Raw genomic sequence first — 23,627 nt, 5'->3', positions numbered from 1 at the left:
GGGCACGTTGTGACCGCAGCCCCTGGCTAACCAGTTTCTGTAGTAAGATGAATTATTCTAAATGGGTTTAAAAAAACAATTACTATTGTTTCCCTAGAATGAGGTTGACTCCAGGTATGTCTGTTTGCAAGCTTGGCCAAAATGGTTAGGGTAATTCACAGAAAACCAATGAACCACTGAGGCCGCGTGCACACGATCGGTCCATCCGATGAGAATGGTTTGATGGACCGTTTTCATCGGTCCAAACCGATCGTGTGTGGGCCCCATTGGTTAGTTAACCTTCGGTCAAAAAAATAGTAACTTGCTTTAAAATTTAACCGATGGATGCCTAACCGATAGGTCAAAACCGATCGTTAGTATGCAAAAGCATCGGTTAAAAACCCGCGCATGCTCAGAATCAAGTCGACGCATGCTTGGAAGCATTGAACTTCGTTTTTTTCAGCATGTCGTTGTGTTTTACGTCACCGCGTTCTGACACGATCGGTTATTTAACCTATGGTGTGTGGGCACATCAGACCATCAGTCAGCTTCATCGGTTAACCTGTGACAACGGCCCTTCGGACCATTCTCATCGGATGGACCGATCATGTGTACGCGGCCTTATGGTGCTTGGTAATCTATCATTCACGGAACACATTGAGCACAACATAGGAATTAACATAGGAACAAATCATATATGCTATGTTATAAGCATTTCCTGCTACAGGCCTGAGAACATAAACAAGTACCATCAGCGCTATAATATATATATATATATATATATATATATATATATATATATATCCAAATTATATTTGATTTGGGAGTTACAAGTCTTCAGCTAAAATTTAAAATCTTGTTTCTGATGTACCCCTCTTAAGGTTATTACTTAAAAACTCATCATGTTCAAAACTTAAGTTATTGTGTGATCTTGAGATCATGAGCAGTTTTTCCTTGTTGGTGTAGTCTTTTTTTGCTGGAGGGGCCTGGGGTACAATCAACCTGTCCATTGGATCTTCTTTATTCTCAAGTTTCATGTACCCCTTGCTGAGATCAAGCCTTGGCCAGCTTGGATGCTTTCTTTGTTCAGCTTGAACTGTAAGTGTAGAAGGACCTCTGTCTAAGTCTAAAGATTTAGAATGCGAAGATAAAATATGCAAAGAAGTGTTGGATCCAAATTGTTTTGGAGCAGCACCTGGAGATAAAAGCTTACCATTATTTGGTGCGGGAGCTAAAGAGTCACTTCTGAGTGGTTCCATAATAGAGTAGCTACGTGATAAAGGTGTATTGGGAGGTTTATATTGTATGTTTCCATCATCAGGTATAGGTAATACTAGTGAATCCGTTGATACTTTTCTAGGCCTGCTATTGTTGATTTCTGAGTCTTCTGTAATGTTATCAATATCAGGCTCATCAATAACACAGTTATTCAGTTTTATTACGGGCAATGTAAAAGCATTGATTGAAGATGACACTATGGACTTAGTTTCACATTTCTTGGAGCTGCTATTTTTATCATCTCCACTTCTGTTAGAATAATTATGAAGGCCAAACACTGAGCCTGATCTTTCCATAAGAAGTGGAGGCAGAAGATTAGTAAAACCTTTGCTTTCCCTGGGAAACCTCTCTTCATCATCAATAGAGCTGCAACTCCTGTAGCTTCCAGGAAAAGATGCAATAGTATTGGCAGCCAATTTGGAAGCACAAGGATTGTCAGAATGACGGAACTCAGTTTCCCCATAAAAGCCAGAGAAAGCTCCGTTTAGATGCTTCTGTTCTTTGATCTTCATGCTATGAACGTCTATAACAGTTGAATATATATCCCTCATATGAATAACTTTTGTCTCCTTATCACGATTTTCATGAAGTATGGCATTAGCACAAATAAAGATAAATATTCCAATACCCATTGTAAAAGGACCCAGCATTTTCATTCTCTCAGAATGCAGATGCTGCTCGAAAAATCTCACCATCATCCCAGTTTCTCGAAGTATTTCTGTTTTATTAACCTCTAAAGCAAGCTCTGGTGTTAAAAATGTTTCTTTTTGAGGCCAGTAACCAAGTACTGCCATTGCAATTCCTGCTACAGAAATCAAGACCCCCAAAATCAGGAAGAATCCAGAAGGAGAATAAAGTCGAATCTTCCCTCTAACAATCACTACATCTGCTCTTGGACGACGTCTTACAGGCTTCTTCTCAGCTGGTGGAGATATAGGCCGGGAAAGGAGGTGCTGGGATCTGGCTGAATCTTGCCTTTTTAAGGCTGCCAGTCCTGTTATAACTCCTCCAGTTGCTATCATAGTTCCGCAAGTCTGAAAAAAAAAATAGAAATAAAATCAAGTTTTCCAACCCAACATTGCAGAAAATAAGAGCATAGAAAATCCTGTATAATGAATGGGTAAATACATATTATATATTTAATAGCTCAAGCTCTGTCAGATTGGATGGAGAGCGCCTGTGAACAGCAATTTTCAAGTCTTGCCACAGATCCTCAATTGGTATTAGGTCTGGAATTTGACTGGGCCATTCTGAATACAAATGCACGCCACACTTTTCACATATTTGTAAAAAAATATATAAAACCATTTATCATTCACCTTCCACTTCACAATTGTGTGCCACTTGTGTTGGTATATCAAATAAAATCCCAATAAAATAGATTTATGTTTTTAGTTGTAACATGACAACATTTGGAAAATTTCAAGGGGTATGAATACTTTTTCAAGACACTGCATTGCCATTTGGATTTCACCATAATTGGACTCTTTTGGTTGAACTTTCTTTTTAAAAAAAAATTGACAATCCTTTAGTGCTGCACATTTTGTATGTTAGATTAATGTAAATGCTTAATAATGTAAAACATCTATTGTAAAAGTGTTTTTTTTTTTAATCTGATTTGAATAAAAAAAAGATTTGTATGAAATATACAAATGTTATAACTACATGTACAACACCTACACGTACATGTGCAACACATGCATCCATTTCTAAAACTACACAATAGTGCATCAACCAACGAGCTACATGTTCCACCAACATAGAACAGGGCCTATAAGCAACACAATTCTCTGACGCTGTAGGGGGAGTTATTGAAAATTGTCTGAGACAAGTTCTATCTCAACTTTGACTGTTGCCTGTAGCAACCAATCATCTTCTCTCTCTTAATTTTTTCACACAGTTTGGAAAATTTGAATTTAAAGGTTGAGACAAAATTAAAACAAAAATGAATAGCCCGGGCTGATAAAGCAGTGTCTCATCCTTTGAACAAAATAAAAAAAAAATTATAATATTGGTGGGGATTGGGATATTTTAGACACATAAAGGCTTAGAAACAAATATTAAAAAATTACAGTATTTTTTAGATCCTTATTAAAAGCATCATTGATGGCACCCAAGTTGGAATTTAACCAATTACGCCTCTAACTTTGCATGACAAAACCGGTTCCAACCTGGCTAACTGAAAGAGGAAGGTAATCAATGATTAACCACTCAAAGAGAGCTATGGCTGCCAAGATAATTGATGACAAAGATCAAAAGAGCAACAGATATATGGGCAATACTGCCTCTAGATGCCAATACGGCAAGACGGATAGTAATATAATCTATTGAGGGTGACTGCCCTGTGAACACTTTGATTCGTCCAAAAACTGAGTGAAATGGGGGTGTGTAATTCTGATTTTTTTTTTTTATTCTGCACTGACTGTCTTTGAAATTGTCCCAGCCCCTGTTCAAATCCAATCCTGGGACAAAGCCAGGGACAGACTTGGTGTGGGGACAGTGTCCTTAATCCGGGGACTGTCCCCGGGAACCGGGGATGTCTGGTCACCCTAGTCTACAGAGAAAACAGTCCTTGGAATTAGAATTAAAATAATTTTCTGCATATTTTTCTGTGGAGGGAACAAACAGTAATGGACAGTGAATTTGCTTCTGGGCTCAAATACACAGAGGAATACTGCATTGCAGCAGTACTTCTCTGGTAGAGGCTGTGCTATCTACAGGATAATATCACAAACAAGGCGATTTCTGTCTCAGAATGATTAGATAGTAAACCAATACAATATACTTCATTTTATACTTCTAATTCATGGTAGGTTTAACATTATTTTACACAATGTCTAGTACAGTTTTTAACTGCCCTTTGTGAAAAGGTTTCCAGTAAATTACATCAATCAGCAAGGACACTGAAGCACTAGTTTCACCTACAGGATGTTGGTGTACAGGTCTGCAAGCATATAAGTGGATCTTCAATCAACAAAGTCCCTAATTGTTTCAGAGAGTTGTACCTATATCATATTCATTGTCTGCATGCCTAAAGATATTTAAAACCTCTCACATAGAACATTCGCTCTGACATGTCTTCAACCATTTTTTCTCTAAAAAGTTGGAGCCTTCAATATTCAGGTATTATTCTAGGTCTGCATCTGCTTCCTGGACTGAAATGTAGACTCAGGTCATGTAAATCCTGGTTCCTCTGCAGCTCTTGGCTATGTTCACAAATGTCTGAGGCCTTGTACAGACGATCGAACATGTCCGATGAAAACGGTCCGCGGACCGTTTTCATCGGACATGTCCGCTCGGAGATTTTGGTCTGATGGTTGTACACACCATCAAACCAAAATCCCCGCAGATCAGACAGCGCGGTGACGTGGCGGTGACGATGACGCTGCCATGTCCACAAACCAGGAAGTAAAATGCTTCCACGCATGCGTCTAATCCATTCGGCACATGCGGGAGATTTCGGTCCGCTGGTTAAGCGTACTAACCAGCAGACATGTCGGACGGACGGGTTTCCAGCAGATAAGTTTTAAAGCATGTTTTAAAACTTTTGTCTGCTGGAAACCTGTCTGCTAGGCTGTACACACGGTCGGATCTGTCTGCTGAAACTGGTCTGCAGACCAGTTTCAGCAGACATGTTCGGTCGTGTGTACAAGGCCTGAGATTTCATCCTGCCTTGTGACTTACTAAAAAGATACAAGGTTTCAGGCTAATCACTGGGTAAGAGAATACAAGGAAAATGTTGCCTCCTGCTTGCAGCAAGCTCCTGGGCAAATCTGCTTGACTTAGAGTTCAGAGACTGTTTTCTTTTTTTTTAAATGATGCTGTTGCTGTATATTGTGACGTTTTAGGAACTTATTAATGTGGACTTATAAATTTAAAGAAAGATCCACTTTAAAATTCCAACCATAACTTTTTAAGTTTTAGATTTTGAGAGAAAGAGTTAGAATATCTGGCAGAATTTTATAGCTTGAGAGAAGAAAAAGATCCTGAATGGCCGCACACCATAGAAGGCATCTTTATTGATATGAAAAAATAAGTAAAATCCAAATGCAGTCACTTCATGTAAAGGGAAAAACAGGACAAACAGCTAACGCATTTCACGCCTTTTTTATGACGCTTAGTTTTTTTTCTATGGTGTGCGGCCATCCAGGATCTTTTTCTTCTCTCAAGCTTGTGCAGAACCAGCACCTGTGAGTTCCATTAGGGCGGGTGTTCCTGTTTAGATTTGAAAGGCTGGAGCTGCAATTTTTGTTTAAGAATTTTATTGCTGTTTGTTACATAGTTACATAGTTAGTCAGGTTGAAAAAGACACAAGTCCATCCAGTTCAACCACAAAAAAAAAATAAACAAACAAAATAAAAAACATAGTACAATCCCATACATCCAACTCCATACCCACAGTTGATCCAGAGGAAGGCAAAAAAAAAAACAGCAGAGCATGATTCAATTTGCTACAGCAGGGGAAAAAAATTCCTTCCTGATCCCCCGAGAGGCAATCGGATTTACCCTGCATCAACTTTACCTACAAATCTTAGTACTCAGTTATAATATGTACATTTAGGAAAGTATCCAGGCCTTTCTTAAAGCAATCTACTAAGCTGGCCAGAACCACTTCTGGAGGGAGTCTGTTCCACATTTTCACAGCTCTTACTGTGAAGAAACCTTTCTGTATTTGGAGGTGAAATCTGTTTTCCTTTAGGTGTAAAGAGTGCCCCCTTGTCCTCAGTGTTGACCGTAAAGTGAATATCTCAACACCAAGTTCACTATATGGACCCCTTATATATTTGTACATGTGGATCATATCCCCCCTTATTCTCTTCTTCTCAAGAGTGAATAAATTTAGTTCCTCTAATCTTTCCTCATAGCTGAGCTCCTCCATGCCTCTTATCAGTTTGGTTGCCATTCACTGCACTTTCTCCAGTTCCCCGATATCCTTTTTGAGAACTGGTGCCCAAAACTGAACTGCATGTTCCAGATGAGGTCTTACTAATGATTTGTACAGGGGCAAAACTATCTCTCTCTATAGAGTCCATACCTCTCTTAATACAAGCAAGGACTTGCTCGCTTTGGAAACATTGCATGCCATTATTGAGCTTATGATCTGCCAAAACCCCCAGATCCATCTCCACTATGGATCCCCCCAGTTGTACTCCTCTAGAATGTATGATGCATGCATATTCTTAGCCCCCAAGTGCATAACTTTATCAACATTAAACCTCATCTGCCACATAGTTGCCCAATTAGACAGAGCATTGAGGTCGGCTTGTAAATTAGAGACATCCTGTAAAGACGTTATTCCACTGCATAGCTTGGTGTCATCTGCAAAGACAGAAATGTTACTTTCGATCTCAGACCCAATATCATTTATAAAGATATTAAAAAGTAAGGGTCCCAGCACTGAACCTTGGGGTACAGCACTGATAGCCTTAGACCAGGGGTCTCAAAGTACCGGCCCGCGGGCCATTTGCGGCCCGCGGACCGGTTTTAAATGGCCCGCGGGTGCCGCGGAAGTGTAGATCGAGGTGCATGAAGAGTAGCGCAGGAAGCGTCTGTCATAAGTTCACTTGTTTCTCATGTCACACTGCTACTCCCCGGCGGCCCCTCCTCTCTTCTATCCCCATTTGCTTGTGACATCATCTGAGATGGACGAGAAGAGAGGGGGGGGCTGCTGGGGAGTAGCAGCGTGACATGAGAGACAAGTGCACTTATGAAAGACGCTTCCTGCGCTACTCTGCCTTTGAAGAAAACAACAAGTAAATGCTGACCTGTGCCCTGGTGTGCTCACATGTGCCCTGGTGTGCTCTCATGTGCCCTGATGTGCTCTCATGTGCCCTGATGTGCTCTCATGTGCCCTGATTGTGCCCTAATGTGCTCTGATGTGCCCTGATGTGCTCTGATGTGCCCTGATGTGCTCTCATGTGCCCTGATGTGCTCTCATGTGCCCTGATTGTGCCCCATGTACCCTCATGTGCCACAATGTGCCATGTGCCCCATGTACCCTCATGTACCCTGATGTGCTGGGCTCTGTACATCAGGGTACCCTGTGCCCTGATGTGCCATGTGCCCTGTCCTGATGTGCTGTGCCCCATGTACCCTGATGTGCTCTCATGTGCCCCATGTGCCCTGATTGTGCCCTGGTGTGCTCGTATGTGCCCTGATATGCCCCATGTGCTCTGATTGTGCCCTGATGCGGCCCATGTACCCTGATGTGCCATGGGGCACATGAGAGCACATCAGGGCACAATCAGGGAACATGGGGCATACCAGGGAACATGGGGCACACCAGGGAACATGGGGCACATGAGAGCACATCATGGCACATGGGGCACAGAACATCAGGACAGGGCACATGGCACATCAGGGTACAGGACATGGCACATCAGGGCACAGCACATCAGGACAGGGCACATCAGGGTACAGGGCACATTAAACAGCACATTAGGGTACAAAGCCCAGCACATCAGGGCACATGGCACATCAGGGTACAGGGCACATGAAACAGCACATCAGGGTATAAAGCCCAGCACATCAGGGTACATGGGGTACCCTGATGTGCTGGGCTTTGTGCCCTGTACCCTGATGTGCCCTGTCCTGATGTGCTGTGCCCTGATGTGCCATGTCCTGTACCCTGATGTGCCATGTGCCCTGTTCTGATGTGCTGTGCCCTGGTGTGCCCCATGTTCCCTGATTGTGCCCTGATATGCTCTCATGTGCTCGTATGTGCCCCATGTGCCCTGATGTGCTCTGATTGTGCCCCATGTACCCTGATGTGGCCCATGTACCCTGATGTGCCATGTGCCCCATGTACCCTGATGTGCTGGGCTTTGTACCCTGATGTGCTGTTTCATGTGCCCTGTACCCTGATGTGCCATGTGCCCTGTCCTGATGTGCTGTGCCCTGATGTGCCATGTCCTGCACTGTGCCATGTGCCCTGTCCTGATATGCCCTGCCCTAATGTGCCGTGCACCCTGATGTGGCCTGTTGTGCTGTACCCCTATGTGCTGTGCTCTGATGTGCCCTGTACCCTGATGTGCTGGGCTTTGTACCCTGATGTGCGCTGTGCCCTGATGTGCTGTACCCTGATGGTGAGTGGTCAGTGTGTAGTGTAGTGGTCAGTGTGCAGTGTAGTGGTCAGGGTTAATAATGCGTTCGCTGACACCAGTACTGTTTTTGAAGTTTGAAAGTTTGCATGTGGCCCCCCATGGGATATGGAAACTTGTCTTGTGGCCCTCAGGTAATTTGAGTTTGAGACCCCTGCCTTAGACCATTCAGAGTAAGAATCATTAACCACTACTCTCTGAATTTTGTCTTTCAGACAGTTTTCTATCTATTTACAAACTGATATTTCCAATCCTGTAGACTTTATCTTACACATGAGCCGTGTGACACCACTAGGGGGATTTACCCCTACATTGTGCACTACTGACACACCTGGGACACCAGAAACAAGAAATGAGAAAAAGGGGGTAACCGAGATTGCACGTAAACCTTACAGAGCCTTTCTTCTACTTTTAATAACATGTTTTAGTTGCTGTCTGTGAAATTGGAGAGATTTTATACAATTTCCTGTCTTTCTGACCTCCTCCAACCACAACAAATATGTAGGGTACAATTACTCAGTGAGGGCATAAATGCAATAAAAACGGAAAGTGTCTAGCCTTTCCCCATGCTACTCAAAGCAAGCAAGAAATACTGTACCTTGGCTGAAATTCGGCTTTAAAAGAACTGAATGATAATGATGTAAAAATATCAACATTTTAAAGTTTAATGAGTAAATTATCTTGGATGAATAATGCACCAAATATATAAGTTTAAAGCTGACATAAATTAAAAAAAAAAAAAAAAAAAAAAAAAAATATATATATATATATATATATATATATATATATATATATATATATATATATATATATATATATATATATATATATATATATATATATATATATATATATAAATACTGTATATATTTTTTTATCAAAAATGTAACAAAACCTGTTTGATTTAGCCAAACTGAAGAATATCTCAGCATGCTTTTTTTACAGCAAATACTATCATAGCCCTAATTTCCTAAGGGCTTTATGCTGTTGCTGAAAATGGGATGTGGTTGTTCTTCCTCTAAGCTAAATGATTACAATTGCTGAAGATGGATTGTCCAATATTGCTTGGTTTGTTTGTGTGACTAGTATATCGAAAACACTACCCCGATGGTCAAGTGTGTCTATAGACGTATAGCTACTCCATGTAGTATATTTTATTTTGGCAGGATGTTGAAAAAACAGATACAATCAATATTCAATATCATCATTATCATCTCCAGTTCAGCAATCCCATCCTCCCTTAAAATGTTTAGTTATGTACTGTAAATCAGCTGAACTGTGAACAACTCTTATGAATTATAATTAATAATATTAGAATCTCAATAAACAAAGCCAGATATATTCCCTTTCTAACCCACAATAGAATATATTTTGCTGTGTGCAACATTTAGCATTCCCCAGGATTTTTGTTATGTTATTTTTTTATTGAAACAAAAGACTCGCTGTTTATAAGAGCTGGGGGCAAGAACATTGTTTATTATGCCCATGGCAGCAAATAGGATTCTAGCTGTAATTTGTCTAGGGAAACCTAGAGGAAGGCTACTAAATATAGAAGTAGGAGTAGTGATAAGCTGAATAACACACAGAAACCATCAGAGCAAATTATTTCCGTGTGTAAATGTAGGAGAGTGAGTGTATCAGTCCAGTTCAGGGATATAGATTTCCATTTTAAGCAAATTTCCCCCCATTTTGTCACCAGACATACCTCTGGTTTCCTTTCTAGTGTCAGAGATCTCAATATCACACCTACCTATGAGACAATAGTATTGGAAGTCTTTCATTGCCAAAAAGATTATGTCTATACTAAAAGAACTGTCCAGGAAGGGTGTAAAATGTGTGCTCCTGACATTTGGGCCTAATTGTATTTTCATTTTAAAGAAGTTAAATACATTCTTGATACATAAAACAAAGGGTTAAAGTTTATTTTCTTTAGCATGCAGCCACAGATTGAGTAGAAAAACCTGTCCCCTGCCAGCATGCTGCAGAGTAGGGATGAGCCGAACACCCCCCCGGTTCGATTCACAGCAGAACATGCAAACAGGCAAAACATTTCTTCGAACACGCAAACACTGTTAAAGTCTATGGGACATGAACATGAAAAATCAAAAGTGCTCATTTTAAAGGCTAATATGCAAGTTATTGTCGTAAAAAGTGTTTGGGGACTAAGCTTCTGTCCTAGGGGACATGTATCAATGCAAAAAAAAGTTTTAAAAACTGCATTTTTTTTCGGGAGCAGCAATTTGAACCGCTTCAATACAGGGCATTTTCACCCCCTTCCTGTCCAGACCAATTTTTAATTTTCAGCGCTGTCGCACTTTGAATGACAATTGCGCGGTCATGCAACGTGGCTCTCAAACAAAATTGACGTCCTTTTTTTCCCACAGCTTTCTTTTGGTGGTATTTGATCACCTCTGTGATTTTTATTTTTTGCGCTATAAACAAAAGAAGAAATAAATACATTCGGGACTCGGCAATTCATTATAGCCGCAGGTAGTTTTGAATGACTTCTTTCCTTTAGAAATGTCATTTTGTGCAGGGACTTTTCTAAGCACGGGAAACATGCACTACTTTAAAGGCATACTATAGACACTTCAGGTTCAAAATTTAAAGGGATATTTCACTTTTATTGTTTCACTTTAAGCATTATTAAAATCACTGCTCCCAAAAAAAATGGCAATTTAAAAAAAAGATTTGCATTGATACATGTCCCCAGGGGCAGGACCCAGGTCCCCAAACACTTTTTATGACAATAACTTGCATATTAACCTTTAAATTTAGCATTTTTGATTTCTCCCATAGACTTTTAAAGGGTGTTCCGCGAACACCCCAAATTGTTCGCTGTTCAGCGAACGGGCGAACAGGCAATGTTCGAGTCGAACTCATGTTTGACTCGAACAGATAGCCCATCCCTACTGCAGAGAAGTTTCCTGAAAGTAAGAGGTGCCGGTTTTTAGGCCCCCTGAACTCATAGGGCTGTGACAGCAAAGCAGTTTCTAGGTTCCCCTTCTCCGCTCTAATCAGCTAGGCAAGGGCGTGGAGTCAGGATAGGAGTTAGGGTGAATCAGCTGTTAGGAAGGTCAATAGGATCAGCTGACTTTTGGGAAACATTCCAGAAGGTCAGTCACATGATCTAATGGAATTTTCTAGAAGGGGTCTGAAACCCTATTTAAGGCAGCTTCAAGGGCTCTGCTCTGCCAGTCCTCAGAGACCTCCTGCCTGTGAGCTCCCCTTCCTCCCTCCCTGTCGCAGCCTGATATTATGTGGTATGGTCACCTTTCATGGTTAGAAAGGGAGACAGTTAATAAAATGGTTTGATATTATGACAACATGAGCCGTAGTGGCTGTGTTGTTTTTCACTGGTATGTTTGAGTGAGTTTTTGTTATTATCTACTGTAACATTTTAATTTATTCATTGACTTGATATGTATTAAACGTTATACCAATAAAGAGGCTGTGGCCATTTTAACTCTACCTTTTTTGTTGTTTTTTTTATTCTGTGCTCCCTTGCTGTCTACAGTCCCATTGATCTCTGTGTGGCATCAGTAGTCTCTCTGCAGAGGTCTGTCATTCAGGTGCTGAGTAAGAGACAGAGATCTTGGCATATATTAGGGGAGGTAAATTCCTCTCCGAATATAGGGATTTTTTGATGTGAGATGTGTTGCTCTTGGTATCAAAGGTAGGCGCACAAAACACAAGGTTTAAAGTAGTATCAAAAATAATTTAATCATATAAATATAAATATAAAAATATCATATTTCATACAGTCATTAACACAATGAGAAATATATATATGGTCAGAACCACAATTACATGAAAAACAAGGTATAGGGGAAATTGGTTATTTTAAGGAAGATTAATGCGAATTTTGCCAACTAGTTTCGCACTATATGTGCTTCATCAGGGCTTGCATAATGTTCCTGTTCCTTTAATGCATGTAGCGGTCTGTGTATGACATAAAGATTCATCATTAATACAGATATAGTACAATAATTTAATATGTTTTATTTTAAACATTTGAAAAAATGTGTGTGTTTTTAACACATATATATATAAAGGGGAATATATAGTGCGCTTACCATTTCCGTTAAAAAGAGCTCCGAGAACTGGGCAGAAAAGCCTGCCTAGGAATCGGCAAAGAGGCACTGGATGCAATCAGGAGATTAGTTATTCCACTTATAATCAGTGGAAGCCAGATCCACTTGATTCTAGCAGGTGCGGACAATGAAATGTTTATGAGGATTTCCTCCCATAAAGAAGGAGAAGATACAGATGACAAAAAATTGTATCTATATTCTTCCTAAAAGCAAGCAAAAAGATAAAGGTAATAGTAGAGAATATTGAAAAATATATCTATAAATATATATTGTGTAGATAAATTGTTTATGCATTTAATAATAATGGAAAAGAAAATATCTAATGAAAGCTCAATGGACATGTTTACCTCTATAGTAGCAAGGTTAAACTTAGTGCTGCCAGATGGATCCACAGAGGTTCCCAATAGGTTCCCACAAAATTCTATAGATAAAAAAAATAATAAGTATATATATATATATGTAGATATATCAGAGACTAATGATTATCCCATATATAAATAATAGGACACAGTGCCTGTAACTATTATCATAGTAGGGCAACTGTCTATATATATATATGAAGAATGAATAGAGAAATAAACAAGAATTTTTACCTTAAGTGGTGATAGAAAAAGAAAATTGTGTAGTACAGTGATGTTTCCTGTTGTAATTAGGGGATATAATGCCTCCGTTGAATTTACACTTCAGGGTAGTATTAGTAGAGTGGTTCAAAGACAATACCACATATTACCACATAGGTTCTAAAACAAAATGAATAGGAAAAGAATTTAATATTTAGGAATGGTGCATGTGGCTAAATAGCCTAAGTGGGGCATTGATTCATTGAATCAAGGAGTAATTACCTTTGCTGAATAGTAACAGCATAAAGACGAGTGAAGTCCGTATGCTGGCGTCTCGCATAAAGTAGTATGGTCCTTCCTTCAGCCGTCCAAGCCAGCGTCTGACATATCCATCGTCAGCGCTGACTTAAATAGCTACATTTCCACCGGAGGTGAAAAAGAGTCAAAGCTGACCCCTGGCGTCACCTCCGGTTCACGTGTCCCAAAACAAATGCGCACGCAGATAGTGCGCTCCAGCATGATGACGTATGCTGGAGCGCATAAAGAAGAGACATGAAATCACTGTCTCTTAACAGCCAAAAGATGAACAGTTGGCTGGATGTGCGTGCGCGTCCCATCTGATATTGCTGATGGGACACAGAGGCGTCTGAGAAGTCGCGCCCCCTGTGTTGGGACATGTGATTGGCCGCATCACGCTTAGTGAAAAGTTCAACCTCCCCCTGCATCCAGAAGCCCACTGCGTAATGAAACATACAGCTCAGAGCTCAAAAAACGGAAATAATAATTTGATATGAAAGAATAAATAAAATATATACACAATTAGACATATATATAGCTCCGGAGAAACAGGCCAGAGTTTGTTTCTTAATTTTTACAAAAATGAATAAACATCCAATAAGGGTTCATTTTTACATTGTCTACCTAGAGGAGAAGATTGATAGAGGTAGTGTCCATAATAATCATGATTATTAGAGATTTTTTAATACTGTTCAGCTATTTTATCTTATCATACAGCTGGACAGAGCAAGAGAGATAATCAACAATGGATGCAAAATAAATCGACAACAGATAGAAAAAATAGAAAAAATCAAATAAAACAAAACCCAAGCATAACACCATAAATGTAAAAATACAGCAAGTGCAGAGATTATATATATATGAGTTAGACTCAAGGGGCGGAGCAATAGAACCATCACAGTAGATAAGAAGTTATATATCTCTCGGAGGGTCCTTCTGAATATACAGTATGCAAACGCAATGTAAAGGCAGACCTGCCAGTGACCTATATATAGCAACTAAGAATAGATTATATATACGGGGTCTTTAAATGACATCTCTGTGATTCAAAACAAGTGACAACCAGTTGTCATGTAAGCAAAAAATAATGAACAGCTCATAGGCTTTACCTATAAGAAGGGTTTGAATGACAGCGACGTATTAAGCCCTGGTGAATATGTGGCTCGCTGGTCAAAAATCCAACGAGCCTCGCGTTGGAGGATTTTTTTGTCAAAATCCCCACCTCTTTCTGGTAGGGGGATGACTTCCAAAGCGAAGAAAGAAATAAATGAAGGGTCATAGCTATGGTGCAAGCCTACATGTTTGCAAATAGGAGTATAGAGCAATCCCGCGTCTAGGTAGTAAAGATGGTCTTTAATTCTTCTCGCAAAGGTTCTCTTCGTCTTTCCTATATAGAATGCGCCGCAGCGACATTTAGCAAGATATACAATGCCTATGGTTGTACAATTAGCATGCCTCTTGGACTTAAGGAAACCTCCTCTAGGGAGGGAACAGCCGTCTCCTTCCTCAATCCAAGGGCAAACATCACATTGACCGCACTTATACGTGCCTGGTGTCTCAGGTTCCTGAGAATCCGGAGCATCAGGCACCAGATGGCTATGTGTAAGGCCGTCCTTAATGGATCTACATTTCCTATAAACAATTTCAGGTCTCTGAGAAATGTATTTTGAGATAATGGGGTCTTCGGCAAGAAAGTGCCAATTATGACTAACCAATTGGCGAAAGATGTTTTGATCAGAGCTAAATGTGGTTATGAGTTTGGTTGTCGGATTGTGCTCTTTTTCCCTCTGCTTAAATAATAATGCATCTCTGGTATTTGTCTTAGATTTTATATATGCTTGTTTCAGAACCTTTTTACTATATCCTCTCAGTAGAAGTCGTGAATAAAGGGCAGATGCTTCTTTTTCAAAATCCTCCTCCTTTGCACAATTACGCCGAAGTCTTAGGTACTGACTGTAAGGAATGCTTCGCACCAAGGATCTTGGATGCGAGCTGGAGTAGTGAAGAATAGTATTTCCTGCTGTTTCCTTTCTATACAGATTAGTGTAAAGGGTACCATCATCATTTATTGAGATTGTTAAATCGAGGAAGGGGATGCTTTTTGTATCTGACTGGACAGTGAATTTTAGGTTGTAATCGTTAATGGATAAATATTCCATAAATTTACCTAATAAGTCCGCGCCACCAGTCCAGACGACTAAAACATCATCGATGTACCTCCGCCACAGTAGGATGTGGCGGAGGTATATCGTGGCGGAGTCATCCGAAAAGATGGCTCTTTCCCACCCCCCCAGGTACAGGGTGGCATACGATGGGGCACAGGAGGTCCCCATCGCCACACCCTGTACCTGGAGGTAGGTTGAGCCATTGAAAACAAAGACATTGTTAGTCAGTATATGTTCCAATAGAGTTGTAACGAAATTACACAATTTCCAATTATTGTGATCTTGCTCACGCAAAAATTGGGAAACAACTTGGATCCCCTTTGTATGCGGGATACTGGAGTAAAGGGCCTCTACGTCTATTGCTGCCAAAATTGATCCTGCGGGTACGCTCATACCTTCCACTATTTTAAGGAGTTCCAATGTATCTTTAAGATATGATGGCAATGCCATTACATGAGGTCTCAATTGCATATCGACATACTTACTTGCAGTTTCCGTATGGCTGCCTATACCTGAGATAATAGGGCGGCCAGGCGGAACCCTGATGTCCTTATGTATTTTTGGCAGTGAATAAAACGTGGGAGTTATTGGCCATTTAATCTCTAAATATTCCCTAAGGTCTTGATCAATCAGACCTTGTTGAAATGCTAACGAGATCAGGGAAATATAACTAGATCTGGCTTTTGGAACATCATCTTCCGATATTGTCCGATACCAGTTACCATTGCATAAGATTTTGTCACACATTCTGATATACTGAATCTTGGTCATTACAACTACATTACCCCCTTTATCAGAAGGTTTTATCACCAAATCACTGTTACTAGTGAGTTGGGTAAGTGCTTGTTGTTGCTGTCTTGATAGATTGTTGTCAGAGATCTTAGGGATTACTAGATTTTCAATTTGTTTCCTTGTTTGCTTAAGGAAGGCCCATACTGCTGGGGAAGTTTGTAGATTAGGGAATCTTTGTGATTTTTTCTTAAATTTACATGGTTCTGAGATCGGTTCTACCTCTAGTTCAGCTTCATCAGAGAGATCAATTAGATCTTCCGAACTCTCGTTTTCATCCAACAGTTGGATTAGGATTTTTAGCGCCCTAAAGTCTTGTACTTTGAAGTCTTTGTATAGTTCCTCTTCCCTAGAGGCTATACGTCCCCTATCGGTGTCAAATATAAATTTATATGTAAGGTTTCTAGCAAACAAATGTAGATCTTTAATTAAAGTAAATTTATCCACTTTTTGTGAGGGGCAGAAACTGAGACCCAGTCTCAGCACCTCAATCTCAGTGGGGGAAAGATTGTATGTTGAAAGGTTTACAATGTCTAGTCCTGAGTCAGCTGTATCTGTTTTACTACAAAAGGATCCATTTTTCCCAGTTTCATTGTCGGTAGTGGTGTGGACGGGATTAGGCAAGGTCCTAAAGGGATATTACCTAGGTTGGTTTGTCTATTACTAGTTTTGGGAATAGCTCCCTGTTCTTTTTGACTTATAGTTTCCCTTTCATTAGAGAACATTACCAAAGGAGTGTTACCCACCACCAGGTCACCACTTGTGTCTATTCCCAACTCTTGGTTCTTTATGGGTTGGTCAGTGGGAGCCTGAGGAGAGACCATGCGTTTTTTGAGTGTCCCCCCTTGTGCATTATGCCCACCACCGTTACCGCGTTTGGGTGCACGTCCTCGTCCTGCTGGTCCTCGAAAGGGTTTAGGGATGGTTCTCTGTGAAGAAATAGAAGAGGATGAAGCTGATACATCTGAGTCGGATTTATATGCAGTCGGTTCATATTGATTATTACGTCTAAAGGTTTTCTTTCCCTTCTGATTAGGATTGTGATGCCACTTGTATGCATAACCTCCTGCAAATGCTAGTTGATCCTTATAGAACTTTTGATCTTTCCTCATAATTACGTTCTTATTGTAGTTTTCTAAATGCTGTATCAAATCTGATTCCTTTTTCTGATATTCACTATTAGAGGTTAAGTGATTGCTTGAACTACGCAAGTTTTCAATCTCCCTATCCAATTCTGCAAGATCAATAATGTGTTTGTCCCTCAGCATTATCATCATGTTAGAAGAACATGTATTCAAATTTTCCTCCCATTTGTCTTTTAGTGCTGATTCAGTCACTTCAAACGTGGGGAAAATTTGCACTCTCAATCCTTGAGGATTGACCTTTTCTTTCAGATATCGATCAAAGAACCGAATATGCCAACCTAAGTTGGATTTTCTTTCCATTAATTTTTTAAGTTTCAGAAAGAAGACATCAAGTCCTACTTCCGTCTTTGCTTGGGATTTGTAAGAATTTTGGATAGTATCCAAAAACTTCTCCCAATCCAAGCCTGAAACTTAAAAAATTAATGGAAAGAAAATCCAACTTAGGTTGGCATATTCGGTTCTTTGATCGATATCTGAAAGAAAAGGTCAATCCTCAAGGATTGAGAGTGCAAATTTTCCCCACGTTTGAAGTGACTGAATCAGCACTAAAAGACAAATGGGAGGAAAATTTGAATACATGTTCTTCTAACATGATGATAATGCTGAGGGACAAACACATTATTGATCTTGCAGAATTGGATAGGGAGATTGAAAACTTGCGTAGTTCAAGCAATCACTTAACCTCTAATAGTGAATATCAGAAAAAGGAATCAGATTTGATACAGCATTTAGAAAACTACAATAAGAACGTAATTATGAGGAAAGATCAAAAGTTCTATAAGGATCAACTAGCATTTGCAGGAGGTTATGCATACAAGTGGCATCACAATCCTAATCAGAAGGGAAAGAAAACCTTTAGACGTAATAATCAATATGAACCGACTGCATATAAATCCGACTCAGATGTATCAGCTTCATCCTCTTCTATTTCTTCACAGAGAACCATCCCTAAACCCTTTCGAGGACCAGCAGGACGAGGACGTGCACCCAAACGCGGTAACGGTGGTGGGCATAATGCACAAGGGGGGACACTCAAAAAACGCATGGTCTCTCCTCAGGCTCCCACTGACCAACCCATAAAGAACCAAGAGTTGGGAATAGACACAAGTGGTGACCTGGTGGTGGGTAACACTCCTTTGGTAATGTTCTCTAATGAAAGGGAAACTATAAGTCAAAAAGAACAGGGAGCTATTCCCAAAACTAGTAATAGACAAACCAACCTAGGTAATATCCCTTTAGGACCTTGCCTAATCCCGTCCACACCACTACCGACAATGAAACTGGGAAAAATGGATCCTTTTGTAGTAAAACAGATACAGCTGACTCAGGACTAGACATTGTAAACCTTTCAACATACAATCTTTCCCCCACTGAGATTGAGGTGCTGAGACTGGGTCTCAGTTTCTGCCCCTCACAAAAAGTGGATAAATTTACTTTAATTAAAGATCTACATTTGTTTGCTAGAAACCTTACATATAAATTTATATTTGACACCGATAGGGGACGTATAGCCTCTAGGGAAGAGGAACTATACAAAGACTTCAAAGTACAAGACTTTAGGGCGCTAAAAATCCTAATCCAACTGTTGGATGAAAACGAGAGTTCGGAAGATCTAATTGATCTCTCTGATGAAGCTGAACTAGAGGTAGAACCGATCTCAGAACCATGTAAATTTAAGAAAAAATCACAAAGATTCCCTAATCTACAAACTTCCCCAGCAGTATGGGCCTTCCTTAAGCAAACAAGGAAACAAATTGAAAATCTAGTAATCCCTAAGATCTCTGACAACAATCTATCAAGACAGCAACAACAAGCACTTACCCAACTCACTAGTAACAGTGATTTGGTGATAAAACCTTCTGATAAAGGGGGTAATGTAGTTGTAATGACCAAGATTCAGTATATCAGAATGTGTGACAAAATCTTATGCAATGGTAACTGGTATCGGACAATATCGGAAGATGATGTTCCAAAAGCCAGATCTAGTTATATTTCCCTGATCTCGTTAGCATTTCAACAAGGTCTGATTGATCAAGACCTTAGGGAATATTTAGAGATTAAATGGCCAATAACTCCCACGTTTTATTCACTGCCAAAAATACATAAGGACATCAGGGTTCCACCTGGCCGCCCTATTATCTCAGGTATAGGCAGCCATACGGAAACTGCAAGTAAGTATGTCGATATGCAATTGAGACCTCATGTAATGGCATTGCCATCATATCTTAAAGATACATTGGAACTCCTTAAAATAGTGGAAGGTATGAGCGTACCCGCAGGATCAATTTTGGCAGCAATAGACGTAGAGGCCCTTTACTCCAGTATCCCGCATACAAAGGGGATCCAAGTTGTTTCCCAATTTTTGCGTGAGCAAGATCACAATAATTGGAAATTGTGTAATTTCGTTACAACTCTATTGGAACATATACTGACTAACAATGTCTTTGTTTTCAATGGCTCAACCTACCTCCAGGTACAGGGTGTGGCGATGGGGACCTCCTGTGCCCCATCGTATGCCACCCTGTACCTGGGGGGGTGGGAAAGAGCCATCTTTTCGGATGACTCCGCCACGATATACCTCCGCCACATCCTACTGTGGCGGAGGTACATCGATGATGTTTTAGTCGTCTGGACTGGTGGCGCGGACTTATTAGGTAAATTTATGGAATATTTATCCATTAACGATTACAACCTAAAATTCACTGTCCAGTCAGATACAAAAAGCATCCCCTTCCTCGATTTAACAATCTCAATAAATGATGATGGTACCCTTTACACTAATCTGTATAGAAAGGAAACAGCAGGAAATACTATTCTTCACTACTCCAGCTCGCATCCAAGATCCTTGGTGCGAAGCATTCCTTACAGTCAGTACCTAAGACTTCGGCGTAATTGTGCAAAGGAGGAGGATTTTGAAAAAGAAGCATCTGCCCTTTATTCACGACTTCTACTGAGAGGATATAGTAAAAAGGTTCTGAAACAAGCATATATAAAATCTAAGACAAATACCAGAGATGCATTATTATTTAAGCAGAGGGAAAAAGAGCACAATCCGACAACCAAACTCATAACCACATTTAGCTCTGATCAAAACATCTTTCGCCAATTGGTTAGTCATAATTGGCACTTTCTTGCCGAAGACCCCATTATCTCAAAATACATTTCTCAGAGACCTGAAATTGTTTATAGGAAATGTAGATCCATTAAGGACGGCCTTACACATAGCCATCTGGTGCCTGATGCTCCGGATTCTCAGGAACCTGAGACACCAGGCACGTATAAGTGCGGTCAATGTGATGTTTGCCCTTGGATTGAGGAAGGAGACGGCTGTTCCCTCCCTAGAGGAGGTTTCCTTAAGTCCAAGAGGCATGCTAATTGTACAACCATAGGCATTGTATATCTTGCTAAATGTCGCTGCGGCGCATTCTATATAGGAAAGACGAAGAGAACCTTTGCGAGAAGAATTAAAGACCATCTTTACTACCTAGACGCGGGATTGCTCTATACTCCTATTTGCAAACATGTAGGCTTGCACCATAGCTATGACCCTTCATTTATTTCTTTCTTCGCTTTGGAAGTCATCCCCCTACCAGAAAGAGGTGGGGATTTTGACAAAAAAATCCTCCAACGCGAGGCTCGTTGGATTTTTGACCAGCGAGCCACATATTCACCAGGGCTTAATACGTCGCTGTCATTCAAACCCTTCTTATAGGTAAAGCCTATGAGCTGTTCATTATTTTTTGCTTACATGACAACTGGTTGTCACTTGTTTTGAATCACAGAGATGTCATTTAAAGACCCCGTATATATAATCTATTCTTAGTTGCTATATATAGGTCACTGGCAGGTCTGCCTTTACATTGCGTTTGCATACTGTATATTCAGAAGGACCCTCCGAGAGATATATAACTTCTTATCTACTGTGATGGTTCTATTGCTCCGCCCCTTGCGTCTAACTCATATATATATAATCTCTGCACTTGCTGTATTTTTACATTTATGGTGTTATGCTTGGGTTTTGTTTTATTTGATTTTTTCTATTTTTTCTATCTGTTGTCGATTTATTTTGCATCCATTGTTGATTATCTCTCTTGCTCTGTCCAGCTGTATGATAAGATAAAATAGCTGAACAGTATTAAAAAATCTCTAATAATCATGATTATTATGGACACTACCTCTATCAATCTTCTCCTCTAGGTAGACAATGTAAAAATGAACCCTTATTGGATGTTTATTCATTTTTGTAAAAATTAAGAAACAAACTCTGGCCTGTTTCTCCGGAGCTATATATATGTCTAATTGTGTATATATTTTATTTATTCTTTCATATCAAATTATTATTTCCGTTTTTTGAGCTCTGAGCTGTATGTTTCATTACGCAGTGGGCTTCTGGATGCAGGGGGAGGTTGAACTTTTCACTAAGCGTGATGCGGCCAATCACATGTCCCAACACAGGGGGCGCGACTTCTCAGACGCCTCTGTGTCCCATCAGCAATATCAGATGGGACGCGCACGCACATCCAGCCAACTGTTCATCTTTTGGCTGTTAAGAGACAGTGATTTCATGTCTCTTCTTTATGCGCTCCAGCATACGTCATCATGCTGGAGCGCACTATCTGCGTGCGCATTTGTTTTGGGACACGTGAACCGGAGGTGACGCCAGGGGTCAGCTTTGACTCTTTTTCACCTCCGGTGGAAATGTAGCTATTTAAGTCAGCGCTGACGATGGATATGTCAGACGCTGGCTTGGACGGCTGAAGGAAGGACCATACTACTTTATGCGAGACGCCAGCATACGGACTTCACTCGTCTTTATGCTGTTACTATTCAGCAAAGGTAATTACTCCTTGATTCAATGAATCAATGCCCCACTTAGGCTATTTAGCCACATGCACCATTCCTAAATATTAAATTCTTTTCCTATTCATTTTGTTTTAGAACCTATGTGGTAATATGTGGTATTGTCTTTGAACCACTCTACTAATACTACCCTGAAGTGTAAATTCAACGGAGGCATTATATCCCCTAATTACAACAGGAAACATCACTGTACTACACAATTTTCTTTTTCTATCACCACTTAAGGTAAAAATTCTTGTTTATTTCTCTATTCATTCTTCATATATATATATAGACAGTTGCCCTACTATGATAATAGTTACAGGCACTGTGTCCTATTATTTATATATGGGATAATCATTAGTCTCTGATATATCTACATATATATATATACTTATTATTTTTTTTATCTATAGAATTTTGTGGGAACCTATTGGGAACCTCTGTGGATCCATCTGGCAGCACTAAGTTTAACCTTGCTACTATAGAGGTAAACATGTCCATTGAGCTTTCATTAGATATTTTCTTTTCCATTATTATTAAATGCATAAACAATTTATCTACACAATATATATTTATAGATATATTTTTCAATATTCTCTACTATTACCTTTATCTTTTTGCTTGCTTTTAGGAAGAATATAGATACAATTTTTTGTCATCTGTATCTTCTCCTTCTTTATGGGAGGAAATCCTCATAAACATTTCATTGTCCGCACCTGCTAGAATCAAGTGGATCTGGCTTCCACTGATTATAAGTGGAATAACTAATCTCCTGATTGCATCCAGTGCCTCTTTGCCGATTCCTAGGCAGGCTTTTCTGCCCAGTTCTCGGAGCTCTTTTTAACGGAAATGGTAAGCGCACTATATATTCCCCTTTATATATATATGTGTTAAAAACACACACATTTTTTCAAATGTTTAAAATAAAACATATTAAATTATTGTACTATATCTGTATTAATGATGAATCTTTATGTCATACACAGACCGCTACATGCATTAAAGGAACAGGAACATTATGCAAGCCCTGATGAAGCACATATAGTGCGAAACTAGTTGGCAAAATTCGCATTAATCTTCCTTAAAATAACCAATTTCCCCTATACCTTGTTTTTCATGTAATTGTGGTTCTGACCATATATATATTTCTCATTGTGTTAATGACTGTATGAAATATGATATTTTTATATTTATATTTATATGATTAAATTATTTTTGATACTACTTTAAACCTTGTGTTTTGTGCGCCTACCTTTGATACCAAGAGCAACACATCTCACATCAAAAAATCCCTATATTCGGAGAGGAATTTACCTCCCCTAATATATGCCAACTTCTTTTTTATTCTTTACAAATTTTGATGGGATTGTGAGTGACT

The 23,627-nt window shown here is 39.8% G+C and overlaps 1 protein-coding gene and 1 long non-coding RNA gene across 2 annotated transcripts in view; one reads left to right on the top strand and one right to left on the bottom strand.

Moving 5' to 3' along the window:
• Positions 1–806: 806 nt before the first annotated feature.
• The window catches only part of TMEM200A (transmembrane protein 200A), a 202,195-nt gene continuing 179,374 nt past the window's right edge, over positions 807–23,627 (bottom strand). Inside the window, exon 3 of the mRNA XM_040350415.1 lies at positions 807–2,291. Coding sequence (XP_040206349.1) covers positions 828–2,279 — 1,452 coding nt within the window. The 5' untranslated portion in view covers positions 2,280–2,291 and the 3' untranslated portion in view covers positions 807–827. The remainder of the gene's footprint in view (positions 2,292–23,627) is intronic.
• LOC120937311 lies at positions 22,664–23,414 on the top strand. Its single transcript, XR_005748703.1, has 3 exons — positions 22,664–22,736; positions 22,881–23,101; positions 23,236–23,414. It is a non-coding gene; the product is annotated as an uncharacterized LOC120937311 (long non-coding RNA).

This window comes from Rana temporaria, chromosome 4 (genome assembly GCF_905171775.1).
Source record: "Rana temporaria chromosome 4, aRanTem1.1, whole genome shotgun sequence".
NCBI lineage: Eukaryota > Metazoa > Chordata > Amphibia > Anura > Ranidae > Rana > Rana temporaria.
This window is presented reverse-complemented; position numbering and strand designations above follow the sequence as displayed.